The 18590-nt window shown below is 40.9% G+C and overlaps 3 protein-coding genes across 4 annotated transcripts; 2 read left to right on the top strand and 1 right to left on the bottom strand.

Annotated features, from left to right (window-relative positions):
* Window positions 1-228: 228 nt before the first annotated feature.
* LOC111655076 (microfibrillar-associated protein 3-like) lies at window positions 229-5222 on the bottom strand. 2 transcript variants are annotated; one of them, XM_023406324.2, is made up of 3 exons: window positions 5076-5222; window positions 4271-4547; window positions 229-3016 (listed from the first exon to the last, which is right to left on the bottom strand). In XM_023406324.2, the coding sequence occupies exons 2-3, from the start codon at window positions 4500-4502 to the stop codon at window positions 2280-2282; spliced, it is 969 nt and encodes a 322-aa protein (XP_023262092.1). In that variant the 5' UTR covers window positions 4503-4547; window positions 5076-5222; the 3' UTR covers window positions 229-2279. The 2 variants fall into 2 exon arrangements, with proteins under 2 accessions (XP_023262092.1, XP_023262093.1); XM_023406325.2 differs by having other exon boundaries at window positions 4283-4547.
* Window positions 5223-5992: 770 nt separating this feature from the next.
* On the top strand, window positions 5993-12560 carry fam114a2 (family with sequence similarity 114 member A2). Its single transcript, XM_023406331.2, has 14 exons — window positions 5993-6242; window positions 6848-7060; window positions 7417-7516; window positions 7848-7949; window positions 8093-8196; window positions 8629-8763; window positions 8887-9051; window positions 9191-9314; window positions 9400-9485; window positions 9605-9703; window positions 10357-10481; window positions 10563-10635; window positions 11072-11125; window positions 11383-12560. Exons 2-14 carry the CDS (start codon window positions 6869-6871, stop codon window positions 11482-11484), a joined length of 1461 nt encoding a protein of 486 aa, XP_023262099.1. The 5' UTR covers window positions 5993-6242; window positions 6848-6868; the 3' UTR covers window positions 11485-12560.
* Window positions 12561-13382: 822 nt separating this feature from the next.
* Window positions 13383-18520, top strand: cnot8 (CCR4-NOT transcription complex, subunit 8). Its single transcript, XM_023406327.2, has 7 exons — window positions 13383-13462; window positions 14723-14932; window positions 15059-15252; window positions 15600-15761; window positions 16330-16474; window positions 16596-16706; window positions 17687-18520. Exons 2-7 carry the CDS (start codon window positions 14816-14818, stop codon window positions 17813-17815), a joined length of 858 nt encoding a protein of 285 aa, XP_023262095.1. The 5' UTR covers window positions 13383-13462; window positions 14723-14815; the 3' UTR covers window positions 17816-18520.
* The last annotated feature ends 70 nt before the right edge of the window (window positions 18521-18590 follow it).

Below are 18590 nucleotides of genomic sequence, written 5' to 3'. Positions count from 1 at the left end.
AGCCTGAAATCACTTTGCCCTGGAGACGTGACACTTCAGCTCTCGACAGTAAATCTGTCCGTTCCTTCAGTAATATCAACAGCTGTTAATGTGCAGAACAACCCTTCAGGAGTGTTTTTAGGTGGTGAACGCACCCCTGCTGCAGAGCTGATGTTTAACCCAACAGCTCCACCCGGTGGCTCGACAGCAACGTTACCTCACGGGTCAGAAATGAGGATCAGACGAACATTTACAAGTTCATGTATTTATTTATTGTCATTTTTTTTTAAACAGTTTCTCTCCGTCTCTGAGGATCATCTCTTCAGCCTGATATTTAAATATTTAAACAACTTTTTAAACGTGAAACCATTTCACACGGCAACAGCACGTAAAGCAACATACACATACTTACAAAACACATTTTGTTCAATAGTTTCAGAACTGATTCACAGTTGACACAACTCACACGAGAACGTCTTCGAAGCCGACTGAAGCCGTTTGTTCACTTTGTTTTTAGGTTTGAAAAAAAAACTGATGTTTATCAAGTTTCATGTGACTTTTTCTCTTTTACTTTAGAGCTTAAAATATATATGTTAAATATCTTTTATTTTCTGTTTTATATTTGAATGTAACAAACAGACACTTTACCCATGAAACGAACATATGTATTCATCTTTATAGAATTGATATAATCCTCTACACAAAACAATAAATGACAGATTCCTAATTAATCTAAATGTGTCTTTACAATTTGTGAAGAAACATAGAAGTTTGTCTCTGACTTTTCCTGACATGCACACACCAAAATATGATAATATTAAATCAAAATATGAATATACAAACTACAATACAAAATTACAGACATTTTCCATCCAGCCCCTTTTTTTTTTTTTTTGTATTTCTGATAGTTTGTTTTCTTTTAGCTTATGCGCCTGAGAAAATAGATAAAGGAAGATGGTTCAAAAAACCTGCAATTATCTGCTGTCCTGACAAACAAAGACCCGAATAAACAGATTCCAATGGAGGCTTAAAGAGACTGTCTCCATGTCTCTGTCTGGTGATTGACAGGAAGCAGCGACATGAAGACAACTGACAGTGAAATGAGGAGATTTCATTACGACACTTTGATCATGGAAGCTTTTGAGCGACTGTCACACTGAACAAAAGTGAAGTGGCATCTTCTGGAGGAGGAAGGATGAGCTCTGATATCTGCTGCTACTCTAACTGTGTGTGTGTGTGTGTGTGTGTGTGTGTGTGTGCGTGTGTGTGTGTGTGTGTGCGTGTGCAGACTAATATTAAGAATGTGAGTTTGAGGGAGAAATAATAAAAAATCTATATTTACGACAAGAGGAAATAGAATTGAGAGCCTTGCTTGATGCAGTGCTAAAACTTTACAGGCGACATTAGAGTTTATCTGAAATCAGAGAGAAACAAATGCACTTTTCTGAATCACTGATCAAGTGTGTGTGTGTGTGTGTGTGTGTGTGTGTGTGTGTGTGTATACAGTGTTAAAGGAAGTGTAAACCTGACAAAGGACTCACTGCATGAAAATGATTTTAAGCAGGGAGGAGGAAGAACGTGATTCAGCAGCAGTTTGATTTTCAAACATGAAGTCATGATGTCTAAGATCAAATGAAAGCAAAGTGGAAAGCAGCTGGAATCCAACGGGTACACAGCAAAATCTAATTTTTATTTACTTGTCATTCTTTGTTAAAAAGGTCCCATATTATATAAAGACATTTCAGCTCAGTCCACAGAGAAATGCACACAGCCTTAAAACCAGCCGTCAGGACAAAGCAGTCACCAAGCCCCGCCCACCTGGACCCACCATCCAAACCTTGCAGGATTTGGTTTCTCTGAGTGTTTTTACCTGAAATCTGCTGTATTTTTATTGGATCACTCAGAAAACAGTCAGCCAATCAGAAGAGAGGCTCAGAGCCTCCTCTCTTCTGATTGGCTCACCAACCTGTTGTTACTAGAGCTCCAGAGAGAAGCCTGAGAGAGGAGATGTAAAACTACACTGAGATGGTTTTTACATCTTCTGATGGATCAACACTTCAAATAAAACACAGAAGAAGAAGAAAATATGGAACCTTTTTTTGGAAGTGTAAATTTGTCGCCTTAAATAAATCTGGGTTTTTAATTCAACATGTTTTGGCTTCGTTGCTTTTCTTATGACAATATTCAACAGGTTCAACATCGATAAGCAGAATCTAAACGATAACCACACTCAGTATTTTCTCCTGATTTCTTCATCTCTAATTTGCAGGTGGACACCCGACACTTCAGGCGGACACAGGCTACATGTTGCTCTCGTAGGACGCACTTGTGCGTGAGCCTGGTCTGAGCGAACCCTCCGCCTCCTCAGACACAGTGTGGACTGACACTTTGACGTCCACACCGCCGCCACCCTCCCCTCGGCTTTCACTTGACAGCAGCGCCCGGCACACCTCCTCCTCCTCCTCCTCCTCCTCTCCGTCTCTGTCAGAGGAGGGCGGGCCTATAGCGTGTCGGTTACCGGACATCACCTTCCTGGCTGGCTCTGCGGGGTCAGACGGCGTCTCCACGGTCTCCTCCGCGGCCGTGCGGCAGTTCAGGATGAGCGGCGGCAGAGGAACGCTGCGTGCCAGCTCCTCCATGTGCCGGGCGAACTCCATGGTCTTGAACTGCGTGACCTTGGCGAGCTCCAGCGTCTTGGCCGACGTGATGATGGGAATGCGCTTGGCGACCTCGAAGGCCTTCTGCAGCTTCTCCGCGCCCTCGGTGCGGAAGAACTCGTTGATGGCCCGCTCCGTCTTCTTCAGGTGGCTGCTGACCATGCAGAGCCGCGCCACGTTCAGGATCATGGTGATGGCGAAGGCCACCAGGCAGACGATGACATAGTACAACCCCAGGCCGCTGTCGGTGTAGGCGACACGCACCGTGACGGTGTAGTTTTTGGTCCCATTGGAGGCGACGCAGGTGTAGCGACCACGGTCCTCAAAGGAGACGCCGCTGATGTTCAGGACGCCGTTCTCCTGAATCTCCCACTTTCCACCTGAGGTCAAAAGACATGACAACAAAGTTTAACCAAAAACTTTTAGAGGAGTGAGCTGAGCATTAGGAAACGAGGAAGAGGAGTTCTCATTAACAGCCAGTTTAATGAAGCATCCAAAACATTTACACAGGCCAACGAACCCAGTTAACATTAATTAAAGTTCAATTTTGCTTTATTGCATTTCAATTCTCACACGAGTGATTTTATACATTGGATTAGATTCAACAAACACAAACTGGTGCTGCATTGTGATATAAGAGTTTACTGACAGACTGAAGAAGCATTTAACTACAACACGGGCTGGACGTGACAAATATTTAACCCGTGCAATTTGACGCCTGAAAACAGAACTGAACGTCAACACATGGTTTAAATTTAATGTTCATGTCAAAATATGACAAGTAATCAGTGCTAAATTAAATTAATCATGTATCATGTGACAAAAATATTCTCTCACTGTGTTTCCACTGTATTAGTCTATTTTTTAGTGGAATTATTCTCAGATTTCCAGGTTTTATAAAGGTTTTTATAACGTGATATCCCCAGTAAACATGATTTTGGTTCAGTTTAGTTTAGTTTATTTGACACTATGAAAAAGTCCAAGACTTTTCAAAGAGAGTAAAGATGTATGAGTATTATTATTATTATTATTATTATTATTATTTCCAGATGGAAAGTTTCAACAAAATTTAAATAAAGTGGATTTTTGGACCTAATTCATGTTGAAATATAGTTCATTAAATGCTATTGTAAAGAACTTTTTATGATGGTTTACTAAAGTTTTAACCTTGATACTTAGATGTATTCTTGCTTGAAATTCACCAAATTGATGTTTATTTATATCTGTGTTTATTTTTGAGTCTGTGTTCAGAAAGAAATACACATTAGAGGGAAGGCATGGCATCTGATATGAGGCTTGGGAAATATCCAAACTTTGCACAGTTAATAATATAATCATATTTTTGTATTTCATGTTTCAGGTCCAAGCGATGCTGCCACTACACAGCAGTTCAAAGTTTTATTCATCACATGGCGAAGTGCAGTGTACACTAAGCATTATGATATTATGACAAATAAAATAAATTATATTTGGCGGGAAACATTGTGATATTCGATATGATTGTCTTGATAATAAAGATAATGAAAACCCAGTGTAGGACTACTTTACTTGTGAGCATGTACATTGACTTTATTCATAGAAAACAGCTGTGCATTGTGTTGTAACTGTGAACTTCCTCCCAGCACTCCTCCTACCTGCTCGCTCACCCAGCAGTTGTCCTTTAGAGTTGTACCACTTTACATCATCGTGGCCTCCGGTCACGTTACACTCGATCAGAGTGTTGGATCCCTCCCTCGCCACGATGGAGGGGTCGCTGGGAGGAGCCTCCACCTCTGACCTGTTCTGAGCTGCTTCTGTTGTCCAACCGTGGAGCAGCAGGACTGTGAGGAGCAGGTGTGACAGGTGGGGTTTCTGATGTGAAAACATGTCGAGGGCGGACGCAGCTCCAGCTCACATTTAGACGAGAAAAACCTGCAAAACAGGAAGCGTGAATGGTTGAGGCTCATGCAGCAACACAGTCTACACACAACCTATTTTCTTGTGGAATTATTCAGTTATTTACAGCTTTAAAATACCAAATAATCATGATTTTGGTTAATGAAAGATGAAATATTAAATGATAAAATCTACAAATGTCAAAAATGACACAATAAATCTCGAGGTTTTGGCCTATTTCTGTCTCCCTCATCACATTCTCTGATTACACAAAGTAGTTTCACATTTTATAGATTACATGGGCTTTTAACGCCTGTGTTGTCTTCAGGCTTGGCCTCACAGTGATACTACAGGAGAAAAAAAATACCATTATCTCATTAACTCAGTATAGTGTCACATAAATACTAATCTCTTCAAGATTATCTACGGGAGAAATTGTTCCTTTAAATAATTAGTATAGTTTAAAACACGTTAAACACAACACGTTTCTGCGATAACACTGTTGTATCATCAAACACAAAACCCAAAAACAGACTCTGAACCAGCACCTGAGCCTGAACTCACCTGCTGCTCCGACAGAGACAAAAACAGCAAATGAAAACCTTCTTGTTCCTTCATGTATGTTCAAAGATACTTCAGGTTTTTACTGATATTTTATAGTTTGAACAAAACAAACACGGTGCCTGCGAGCGGTGCGTTCACTTCCTAGTTCAGGACAGGTGCAAGTGAGTGGGCGTGGCCTGGTGGCAATTCATCAAAAGGTGCGTTCATGATTTCAGATGGTGGTGGGAAAGTATAACACACTGAGTAATCAGGGTTTATTTAAAGTATCTTAATAGTGATAATAAAAATAGTATTTTATTTATTTTCATTCAATATTTTTCTTCAATCATTTTACTTATTTATTTGCAAGATTTAGTTTTGCTTTATTAATAAGATTCAAAAGACAAAATGCCCTGACTGCAAGCTCAAACTGGTTAATGAAGAACAGGTATGTAAAAAGCTGCATCGTATTTTTGTTAAATATAGCATATGTACATTTTAATTGTGGTTAAGTATTTATCAGTTATTTTAATCGTCATTTTTACAGTATATACCAGTATAAATAAATATATGATTTTATTTTGACAGTTCTGGAAAATTTATTAATCTTATTTCCGATACTTGACGTGATTAGTTTATTTTGTCAAGCTACCTAACGTGCGTTAGTGATTGACCTGTCGGAAGGAGGATTTGCTATCAAAATAAATCATAAAACCTGTCCCACATCGAAAAGGGCAATTATATCTATTAAAAATGTTCACAAAACTTTTCAGAAGCGTTTTATTGTTTAAAACCAAATCTAAAGAGCACCTTTCATCTTTAACCTAGTGCAGATTCTCCGTTACTTTAAAAAAAATTAATTCTATCTTTATCGTAGTCTAAGAAATATTTTATTTTGAAGGTGCCAAAACGGAAGCTGTGTTCTTAGCGTCGCTAAATGTCGAAACTGGCGAGTGAAAACAAAATGTGACGTGGCTAATCCTGTTGGACAAAAAGAGGGAGAAAACACGAACTATTTAACTGTTTTCTGGGAAACTAAAAGGAGTTTAACGTGTAAGAACTGAACTGCAAAGCGAAATAAAGAAGATAAACGTTTCTCGTTGGTGTTTTTTGGGAGGGAAACTGTTAGCAGGCTGGGGTTACGGTTAACTGCTAGCATCAAGACTTGACACCTGAGCCAGAGACAGGGTAAGTTTGTAGTTTAGGTGAATAAGTATGTGTTGATTCATCTTAATAATTGTGCTTTGGTGTTTATTAAAGCGGGAAATGTTGCTAGAAATAAACTGACACTTCTACTGTTTAGTACATGAACGAGTCATTAGCTCAGCACAACTACTACCAGCCCACAGTGAAGCCTGCATGTGTCACTGTGACTTGAACAAACGAGTAATAATGCCATAACACAACAACATTAATTTACTACTGAATACTAATGGGATATGTGAGCCACGGGTCTAAATATCAGGTTTATTTTACATGATTTAAAACCCTGGATTTCCCTTTATATACGTGTGGTGTTTGCTTTAGGATTTAAAACCAACACTCCCCAGATGCACAGATAATAAACAGCTGTATAGTTGACTGCTGTTCCCTGAGTGTTGTTGAAATGCATACTGGGAAATGTATGACATCACTGTTTGAGTGGGGTTCAACAAGACAGTAGATTTCAGTATTTTATTATATCCTGGAATGTATTTGAATCAAACCATGAAAGAATGATTGGATTTTTCCTTAAGTTGGATATTTATTTGATTAGTAATAACTATTTCTTCGTTCTTTTATTCTGTTTGAAGGCATGTGCTAAAGACATAACGATGTCAGACAGCGAAGCTACAGCAGCGGAGGGTCCAGAGGTTCAGGATGCCTCTCCTGCTGAGATGCCCGACAGCTCCTCACCTGACAATGCGACCGACGTGGCCCCGACAAGGAAGGCCAGGAGGAGGCCGGAGGTCGCACCTGCAGCCGAAGCTGAGGAGAGGCCGAGAGCAGAGGAGCAGCCGCCCAAGGTAGTGATGGAATAATCAGCGTTTATACCAGAAAATAACTACAAACAATAAGTAAAAGGAAACTTTACTTTGTGAATTAGCACTACGACACATCTACATTTGCTGATCTGGGAAAAATTAAATCAACTGTCCTGTTTCCAACAAGCTGCAGTTGTTGAGAGATAAGCCTTGTCTTGTGTCATAACTTCTACATCATCAAACCAAAGGTCACTTCTGTTTGTGTACAAATAAATTGATTTATTTTTTTATAATTCTCTTCTTCTCCCATAATCTCTGTTTCTTTCTCTCTCTCTCTCTCTCTCTCTCTCTCTCTCTCTCTCTCTCTGCCTTCTGTCTTCATCCTCTCATCTCATCAGGCCTCCAGTGAGTCCACTGTGGCTCAGGGTGGTTGGGGATACTGGGGCAGCTGGGGAAAATCTATCTTGTCCACAGCCACAGCTACTGTGGCCACTGTGGGTGAGTATAAAACACCTAACTCAATCCTTTATATACAGTGTGTACGGTGGGTTTTTAAAGCATCTAATCAGAGAGCTGTCCACAGAAAAATGTCAGCACCCAGTCCTCATTCAATCACATGATGAGTCTTAAGTTAAAGCTTTAATAGTTCAACATATGATCCCGCCATGCATCTGAACAGAAGCAATCAAAGATAGTCCAAGAAATATTTTAAACATACCCCCTAAACAAAACTCTCTCCTACGTTATGTATGTGTTTCACCGCACAGTTTTTTTTCTGTCTGATGCTGTTTTAAACTTCTAACGTGCTGCTTGTCTCACGTCTGTGCAGGACAAGGACTCACTCAGGTGATCGAGAAGGCTGAGACGTCTCTGGGAATCCCCAGCCCGACCGAACTGTCAGCGCAGGTGGAGGAAGAAGAGAAACAGCAGGGTAAGACATCAAATGGCAAAAACACTGTTAGGGCCAGCGGCTCCTTCTTGGTGACTATGAGGAACATTACATATTTTCTGTTTTTATTTTCTTTTGTAAACCTTTTATATCAGAATATATGTTGATTGTTTCCTCTGCTGCAGGTGAAGCCGGCAGTGAGACGGACAAAGCAGCGGCAGATGGATCCATGGCGGTTGGAGGTGCAATGGGAATGTTGTCATCGCTCACCAGCGTCGTCCAGAGCACAGTAAGCAGATGTTTAAGAACCTGTGCTTGAATGTTCTCTTTTGTGATAGGGTTTTAATTCATTCACGATTATTCACAAATGATTTTCAGCTCACCTTTTGAGCAACCCAGTAAACTGTGGTGAGGAGGAGAGAAGCTGATTTCAGTGGCTAGAAGAGCCAATCAGAAGAGGGGAGGCTCTGAGCCTCTCTTGGGGGCATGACTGTTTTGTTGTGACATCACAAAGTTACAGGAAGTCCTGACGGCTGGTTTTAAGGCTCAGTTTCTGAATACAGGCTGTGTGCATTTCTCTGTGGACTGAGGCTTTGATACTTTCACAGTATTAATATAGAAGCTAGAGCTGATCTATAATCACACTACACATGGACAGAGACCTTTATACAATATAGGATCTTTAAGTGTTGCTTATCACTGTAACTAAACCTCCTCACAGGGGAAGACGGTGATAACAGGCGGTCTGGACGCTCTGGAGTTCATCGGGAAGAAGACGATGGATGTGATAGCAGAAGGTGATCCCGGCTTTAAGAAGACCAAAGGACTGATGATCAGGAACTCCACTCTGTCTCAGGTAAGCAGACGAGGAATGAGACTGAACATTAGACTAAATTCATCTCAGTTCATGTTTCGCTGGTTTCACTGCTTGGAGTTGTGTCCCCTTCATCTGCCGCTTCCTCACAACTCTGTCTCTCAGGTGCTGAGGGAGGCGAAGGAGCGGGAGGAGCTGCAGACGGCAGAGACAGAGTCGTCAGACTCCGAGAAGAAGGTGGTCGCTCACTATGGGATGCTGTTTGATGAATTTCAGGGTCTGTCACACCTCGAGGCTCTGGAGATTTTGTCCAGGGAGAGCGAGTCTAAGGTACGATAAAATCTCTTATTACATAATATGATGCGTACAGTGGATGGATAGATAAACTGAGATGTATTTATGTTTCACAGCTCTATGGAATCTGGTAAAAGCCTGTAATGTGGCTGTGGTTCTTTGTGTGTTTCTGTAGGTGAAGTCGGTGCTGACCACCCTGTCAGGAGACGAGCTGGTTCAGCTCAGAGAAGAGCTGGAGGACATCAAGGACTCTTTCTCCCTGGTGGAGTTTGATGATGAGGAGGTCGATGAGAGGAAAGGTAATGTCTCTGTGTCACTGCACTGCCAGAGCAGTTCAGCACCACCATCATCTGAAACGACTGATTTCCACATTTCTGATTCCAGACGGAGACGGCAACGAGTTCGAGCGGGAGCTAACGAAGGCCTTGGAGGGTCTCAACGTCTCCACCACCGCCGACAAACTCAGCAAAGTACCAGTGACACGTTTCTATGTTTCTGATCAGATTCCTGTTCCTTTGTTGTTGAGGTGTGAGACGTGTCAGTGACTCGGTTGTAATGTTCTTACTGTGCGCTCTCTAACCTCCAACAGGCCTGTAAGAGCGTCAACAGCCAGATCAGTGACATGACGCAGCCAGGGAAGGAAGAGGAGGAGAGCGAGGAGGTGGAGAAGAAAACGCTCTCTGTGGAGGTCCGTCAGTATTAACTCACATCTTTATTACAAGACTTGATCAAGAGCTAAATCCGTGTGGGAGAAAGGAAGTGTAATTTAGTCATCGTTAGACATTTTAATCAGTCACATTAATGGGGCACAAAGGAACTTTTGAAGTAACTGAGACATTATAAAACTGTAGAAGCGACAGACACAGTTACAGCTCCAGTCCTGCTTTGGCTAATCAGTTTACCCATCAACCTGCAATGGCTCTTTTTCAATTGACTGTTTAATCTTATTAAATATTAATAATAATTCTCCAGAGGCAACATGTTCAAATCACCTGTTTTATTCTACCAGCACTCAAAAAAAACTCCAAAGATAATTAAGATAATTTAAGAGAAAAGCAGCAAATCGTCACTTTTGAGAAGGTGGAAGCAGAGAAACATGGTGTTTTTTTAATTGATAAAGACAAAAACGATTGATTATCAAAAGGGTCACTGCTAAATGTTTCTATTGTTTGAGAGCAGGGTGCATTCATTTTCACACTGCTGGATGTCTTTGACTTTTTATGTTTCAGTTCATGTTGTTTCCTCTGTGTGTGTTTCCTGGTCCACTCAGCTGTGTGTGTGTGTGTGTGTGTGTGTGTGTGCGTGCGTGTGTGTGTTTACATGTGTGTTCACTCTTGTCAGGAGGTCCACGCCGCAGCCATCAGGAGTCTGGCGGAGCTGACGGCTCGATCCATCGAGCTTTTCCACAAACTGGCTGAGATGATCCTCTTCTCCAACGGCAGGACGGAGGCCGGCGTCCTTTCACAGTAAGACGACGCAGATGTTCAGTCGCTGCAGGACGTTTATGGTGAAAACTGTCTCACGGTTTCATGTGTATGTGTCCTCAGGTTAACTGTTGTCTTGTGTAAAGAAATGTCACTGCTCTCCAAGAAGTTCACCTCCTGCTTAACGACTGCGGGGGTAAGTGTGGTCTTTGTTTTAATGTGACAGTAGAACAGATAATAAATGTGTTTACTGTAAGACTAACTGACTTAGCAAGGGATGTTCATCCAGTTCCATCATCATCATCATCATCATCATATAATTTTGAAGTATTACACAAAATAACAAGTGACGAATGACATTTTCATCATGTGAATTAGTTTGATTGAGGGTTAATAGGAACGTGTTTTATCCTCTTTAACTCGGCTTCATCCTTCTGTTTGTTTTCCATCCACATTTTTCCGGTCTGTTTAAATGTCAGTCACTTACTGTAGCAGAGCTCTTAATACATGCTGCTCTTTTCACCTTCAGCATTTTCATTTTCCAAACTGTTTCCCTCAGTTTTCACACGTCACAGTTGTTTGATCATCTGTGGAGAGCTGAGTGTAATTACATCTAACCGTCTGTGTTACAGTCGAACGAGAAGGGAGACGTCCTCAACCCGCTGATAACAGGCGTCTTTTTAGAGGTTAGTGTCATGTTACTACAACAACACACACACACACACACACACACACACACACACACACTAACAGTGCAATTACCCATTGTTGCAGTTTTATCTGTCTGTTTTCTTGCCTCCACAAAGGGTCAGTTTCTCCTTGAAACACATAGATAACATGTTATAGAGGATGTTTTCCACATGTGCAGGGTCACAGATGGACATTGCAGAATATTTTCTACACTGTGTGCTTCATGTTGACGTGTTGTGAATCTTCCTCACAGGCGTCCAACAGTGCTTCTTACATCCAGGATGCTTTCCAGCTGCTCATGCCGATACTGGAGATCTCCCACATCCAGAGGAGAGCCGAGTCCACTGAGCAGTGATCAGCTGATGTCGCCTCTGCCCTCCGTCGCCGCCACCATCACGCTGCGACTCGGTCACAGCTGATAACTGACACGTCTTTGAAACTTTTCCAGAAATCGCCTGTGTCAGCTTTTACTCTGTCTGGTTTTTCAGCTCAGGACAAAATCAATTTCACGCCTGGGAGGAAAAAGTGTGTTATTGTCAAACAGTATTAACTTTTTTTGTGCATTGCTGGTTTATTTGTAAAGCACATCAGATGGACTCATTGGAGTACAGTGTTGAGGAAGGTCTGGATCTGCCAGCTCCGGTCTAATAGGAACAAAGTGGATTTGTGATAAACAAGGAGCAGCTTATTGTTCTTTGTTTTATTCTAACATGTCAACTTTTTCTGGCTGCACTCGTGTTATTATCTTAAAACTCTAAATTCTGCCTCAAAGAACACTTATCTTAAAAAATGATGGAAACACAGGTTGTAAAGTGTCTCAGTCTCAAAATAAATAGTGAGATATAATGATAAAGTATTTTCCCCTTTGCTGCACAGAGACTAGTTTTGGTTTTTCTATGCATATCTTTCTTAAACCTTGACATCCAACATGTTGCTGGTTGGTCCTGGATCAGTTGGGGCTCAAGTGTCGTTGCTTGCTGATACCTCAGTAGAAATCCTCCATTGCATCTCATTTAAATCAAGTAATCAAAAAGCACTAGATTGCCAGTGATGCAGTATTTAAGAAGTGACGATCCTGCTTCATTCACTCCTCATCCTTCTCAATCCCTGAAGTAACTGACAACACTCACAGCTCTGTTTCTCTTTGTTTCTCTTGTAAATGTCCAATGTCCACTATTATAAATACAGATTGTAAATCTCAGCTATTTAAAATCTGTTCAAAAGTTTAACATAATCTCAGAATTTCAGGTGATTATTTATCCAATGAAGTGGCTTCTATCTGCCATGAAGAGTTGGATTCTGATCTCTGCTATTGACCTGCTAACAGCTGTGTGTTGTGGGCATGTGAGGTGATCTTTATCAGAGCAATATACTGTACTGTGTATCAGGTATATGAGATGATTTTCAAATAAATGTGCTTTCTTATAGGCACAGTCTGTCACTCTTTTTTCTTTTTGGTTGGGGTGGGGACATGTAGTTTGTGTTCTTTTGTTCTGAGGCTGTTTTTCATGGCTTGGGCCCATTTGTTCCAATGTAAGGAATGTGATCTTAATGTTACAACATACACACTTTAGATAACAGTGTGCTTCCAGATTTGTTTCAACAATCTGCACAAATCCAGGCCTGTAGAGAAATGGTTTTGGTGTGGATGAACTTGACTGGTCTGCACATGCACAGAGCCCTGACTTCAACTTTATCCAACAACTTTGGGATTAACTGGAACACCAACTGTGAGCCAAAACTTATTTCCCAGTATCAGTGGCTGACCTCCTGGGGTTGAGTGGAAGCAAATCTCTCTGAAGCCAGGATCCAAAATCTGCTGGGAAGCCATATTCACTAACTATTCACTATTATCAGCAAAATCTTAATCTACTGACATTTCAATAGTAGTGGCACATATCCTTACATATTTCTAATTTGTATTTATATATCATAGTGTAAGGACATATTTTATATTTTATCTTTATAATATGACTTCCTATTCCTATTCCTACTCTATTTGCTGTTATATTTCCATTCTTGAGGGAGCAACTGTAATTTAAACTAATATCCCCCTGGGGATCAATAAAGTGACCTGATTCTGATTCACTGTTTGATCATTTAGCAATTAAACAAATTCAAATGTACCGGTTGAGGCAACGTTATAAAGGCTTATTTCACGTCGTTACTCCCTCCGGTACACTAGGTGGAGGTGTGCGCGTTCAACGTCTGAGTAGCAACTGAGTAGCCGCCAATAAACACAAAGAAGAAGAATAGGCAGTAGGAGAAAGCGAAGAAGAAGCCACAGCGGCGCTATCAACTAGCTTGGCAGGTTACGTCGAGGAAATTCTCTGGTAAACGAATTTATTTTAATACTTTTATCGTTTCCACAGCGACTCTCTGTCATGTCCGCGGTGTGTGTAGCCGTTGTGAGATACTGATAAGTGAAAGAGCAGCGCCGTTTTCTTTAATGTTCGCTCCCGTGATGTTAGCTTGCTCGATAACGCGAGGATTAGCCTGGAAACGTTAGCCGTCCATGCTAAAGCCTCCGGCTAGTGCTTTAGCCGCTCGCTGCAACACCGTTAGCTGCTATTAACAATATTTCAAATTACGTACTTACTAGAACCGCCCAAGTTGTTAAAGATTGTCAAGTCTTCCTGAAAAGCGTAAATTAAGAAGAACGCTCTTCAAATGTGGTGTCACTTTGTGTTCGGTTTAAGTTGTGTTAGCTAGCTTCAATAGTATAAACAGCCACCAGCTATGGAGGGTTAGTCCAACTTGATGTCATGGTAACACAGAGTTAATTAAGAGGAAATTATCCCTCATACTTATTCTACAGGAGCTGTATCTAAATGTTTTTGTCTCTGCAGTCTATGCAGATTGTAAATAAGAGTGTATATAAGACAGTAGAGGATGCTAAATATTAAAAAAGACCTCACAGATGCAATAGTAGTACAGACTACAGCCTCCAGAATTACCATGAAGTTGAATCGGCAACTTCTCTAACACAGTTTCAGCATAAACCTAACATTATTACGTTCAGGAAGGTAGATTTTATTGCAAGTTTGTTGTGTTGGAGTGCACTAATTGTACCAAGGTGGTGCATCTCTGATATACTAACTTGATATCAAAAGGCGTGATGAAAATGGTTCACAGAAACAGAAGTACCTTCCGTCTGGCTGTAGAAGGAAATTGAAATGCCATATGATTCATTGATGAAGTAATAAGAAGTATTATGAGGAATAAAATAATTGAAAGTTGCAGCCTACCCACCACAATAATTTTTTCACAGCAGTAACTGCAGGAAGCTTTTCTTAATAAACCGTTTGCTTCTTCTCGCTAGTTCACTCTTTAATTTACATCTCTGTCAGTGGCAATCATGTCCCATTGCTGTCATAATGCTTTGTATTTTTTCTTATTACGATGATGTTTTATATTTGATTATTCTTGTTAGATTTTTCACGTTTTATCAGAGTTACTTTCCTGCAGTACCTTTTTGTTATTGGTGACACCAGCAGTCCTCCTCGACCATCATTCATATCATTGTTCTGATGCTAAAGTTAACCTGAGGTTTCAGTGTGTTCATTACCTGCTTACTTTTCATTCTCTCCCAGAGTTCTGTTCTTCATCACACACCGCCTCGGCTTCGTCCCCCTTCACGAGCACTGCAGGATTGTTGGAGTTTCAGCTCTCCCTGACCTGCCAACATGCCAGCCGCACTTACAGATTCCAGTCAGATAATCTGTGAAGTCTGGGCGAGCAATGTGGAGGAGGAAATGAGAAAGATCCGGCAGATTATTCAAAGCTACAATTACATTGCCATGGTGAGAAACCTTCATGGATGTTGGTGGTGTTTAAATGAATGATAACTTCAAGATTAGTGGAAAGAACATAGTTAAAATTATAGGTATTTTTCATTGTATTTATTTATTTTTTCTGTTGTTCACCAGGACACAGAATTCCCTGGAGTCGTCGTCCGACCAATTGGCGAGTTCCGCAGCACAGTGGACTACCAGTACCAGCTGCTGAGGTGTAACGTCGACCTCCTGAAGATCATCCAGCTCGGGCTCACGTTCATGAACGAGGACGGAGACTATCCCCCCGGCACAACGACGTGGCAGTTCAACTTCAAATTCAACCTCACGTAGGCGACTTGTTGCTCTCCCCTTTCTCCTTCTTCCAGCACTCTCTGAAATTCAGGAAGTCTTTTTTTCATCTCATACCAGGCAGAAGTTGATGAAAGTTGTACTGAAAGTTGCTGGTGCTGAAAAAGTTAGTGGAGTTAATATTGAAATTATAAAATTTTCGATTCTTGAATCACCGGTATCTTTATACGAAAGCCAATAATGTACGATAATGTGTTTTTGTTGTACACTGTTAAGTCTTTATTTGCTGAAGTTGTGATCATCTTCACGTAAAAGCTGTATCAGCTGATGGATGAGCTTGATGATAACACTACCTGAATCTTTTTTTTCTCTCTCTTCCTCACAGAGAAGACATGTACTCACAGGACTCCATAGACCTGCTCCAGAACTCCGGCCTCCAGTTTAAAAAGCATGAAGAAGAAGGAATCGACACGCTCTACTTCGCTGAGCTGCTCATGACGTCCGGTCTGGTGCTTTGTGAAAACGTCAAGTGGCTCTCGTTTCACAGGTCTGTTGTTTGTCCTGATTCAGCTTTTACATTGTTACCACCAGTTCAGACATCTCTGCATCCTACAGTGTTTTCAGTCTTTACATTGTGCACAAATAAAATGACTCTTTTGTTCTTCCCTTTTCAGCAAGTAAATTAAAAACACCATTATATTTCGGCTTGCATTTAGAATACTAACAATTAGAATAACTTTTGGCACTTGCAGCCCTCCACTTGTGTGAACAAAATAAAATTTTAAAATCAAAAAGGTTTCTCAGACTCACATTACTGATCCAGGGGACATTTTGAAGCCTGTTACTGAAGCCAAAAAATCAGTTCTACCATGTAAAGCGAGTAGAACTGAGGAGGAATGGAAACAGTGGTCACTACCATGGTGCAGGTTGTGATAAACTTGGACACCTCAAGACAAACAAATATACCCCCTCTCCACTCTTCAATGTTATCTTAAGAAATAACAGGAATGCTCAACTTTGAGCCATGGTGATTGTTTATTAGTTTAAATCCAGTAACTTCAGTGTAGTCCAGCAGTCGTGACCTGACTCCTCCTGCTCTGGTCTGTGTTTTCCAGCGGCTACGACTTTGGTTACCTGGTGAAACTCTTGACGGACGCACGGCTCCCTGAGGAGGAACACGACTTCTTCCAGATCCTCAACTTGTTCTTCCCAGCGATCTACGACGTCAAGTATCTGATGAAGAGCTGCAAGAACCTAAAGGTACCGTATCCTGAATACAGATGGGCAGAGTAACGTTGTGTCCACTCAGCAGTTTGAGACTCCACTGTATGAGAAGTTGTATGATAGTCTTGAGATGTCTGACTGCTGTGTTTCTGCGCAGGGGGGGCTACAGGAAGTGGCGGACCAGCTGGAGCTGAAGAGGATCGGGCGGCAGCATCAGGCTGGATCAGACTCTCTGCTCACCGGTATGGCTTTCTTCAGGATGAAAGAGGTGAGAGCACAATTATCCACTAGTCTGGTGTTTTATAATTTCCACTGTAGATCTGCAACATCATCAGAATTTCAACCCAGTTTCCTTTAACTTTTATATTTCGTCAAGCATAGTCTGTATTGTCCACACCACCAGAGGACCTGGTTTACTTTTACTGTGCTGATCAGTGTCCTCAGAGAACATTACTTTATTTCAATGCTTTGGAAAATAAAATCAGGTCAAAAATGGACTGATTTGTCATTTAAGAAAATTATCAGCTTTTTTTTTTTTTTTTTGGTGAAAATCTGTTGAAAAAGTCCAACATCAATAGACAATTAAACTTTGAGGAAAACCGTGGTGACTAGTACACACTGCTAAAAAGTCCAGCCTTAACAAGTCATCACAACCTTTATACAGGAAATCAGGATAAGCTTAACAGCATTTAATGTTTAATCTGCATGTTTTTATAAAGACATTTAATGTAAAATATTAAATTAAATACATTCAAAATGTACTCAACGTACTCGTCAGATTATCCTCAGTTATAGACACAAACTAGAAATAAGTAGATTAGAAGAATTTATTCATCTGCTCTCAGCTCATAAAAAATCATCAACCACAAACATTTGTTTAACAGAATAAACTGTCATAGTTCGAATTAAGACTAATGAAACTAAATGAGATATTTACAAGCACTTAGAAAAGTTCCTGTTAAAGCTAATAATGCTGGTCACACATGTGGCAGGTGAGCTTTTAGACAAGGGGAAAGACGTGTTTCCCATGGTGCACAGAGGTCTTGTAGTCAGGATGTCGCAAATGCCTGACTCTAAACAAAAAACTGCGGCCGCCTGAACCTCGTGAGTTGTGTCGTGGTTGATTCTGTGCAGGACTGATTCATCTCAAACAAGCCTGTTCATTTCATGGTTCCTTTATTTAAAAGTTCAAAGCACGGTGCAAAAGATCAGACACGTCGTCTAAGTTAAACTTTTTTTCTTGTTCAGCTTTTCTTTGAAGACAACATTGACGATGCAAAGTATTGTGGGAGATTGTACGGCCTGGGCTCGGGCTCCACCCAACCGCAGAACGGCATCTCCAGCTCGGGCCAGGAGGAGACGAACAACAAGCACTGACCGAGCGCTCGACCTCTCAAGTGGAACTCGCACTTGTTTTAATAGAGAAAAAAAAAAACCCCCAACCAGCAGATTTCCCCTCTGAGCTCCCTCGACACTCGATCCCTGAACGAGACGGAAGTAAATATTTCTTTAAATTTCCCTCCTGAGTGACTGTAAAATGGACTCACGGTGACACCGGCTCACTCGTTTCTTTTTAGTCACTTGTACTGAATGTATGGCCATATATTCAGAACACTTTTTTAAAGATCTTTCTTCATTTACAGCATTAGTGACACCCTTCTTTACAGCATGGGACCAGCTCCTGTATCACACTGTGATTTCAGACCAAACCTTGACAGGAACAGTCAGATCCTTCAGTTCAGACTAAACTTCTCATCAGCGGGGACTCGTATTCTTGTTGCAGGGATTTTATTTTTTTAAGTTAATGCTGGAAGGGCCTGTAAATTAAAATGTATAATTTTGATGAGAATAAAATGTTTTAGCTCTTTTCCACTTTCAGAAACTTTTAACAGTGTATAACTGTGCTTGGTTATGCATGTGTTTCGATGGGGAAAAAACTACTACTACTACTGTTCTGTATATTCACGCACCAAACCAAACTGTCCACCGTCAGGTTTACAGATGTTGTGCTTACTGTTGTTTTTACATTCTACATTGTTTTAAACAGTTGTATATTAAATTGTTTTGTATTTTGAATGTAAATGTTAAGTATTAGATCCTTTTCTTTAACCACACTGACACACAGCTTCTCTGACATTTCATTTCCGACCTG

The sequence above is a fragment of the Seriola lalandi genome, unplaced genomic scaffold, assembly GCF_002814215.2.
Source record: "Seriola lalandi dorsalis isolate HSWRI2012SDOR001 ecotype SW California unplaced genomic scaffold, Sedor1 jcf7180002054303, whole genome shotgun sequence".
Lineage (NCBI taxonomy): Eukaryota > Metazoa > Chordata > Actinopteri > Carangiformes > Carangidae > Seriola > Seriola lalandi.
The sequence above is the reverse complement of the archived record's forward strand: the minus strand, read 5'-3'. Positions and strand labels throughout refer to the sequence as shown.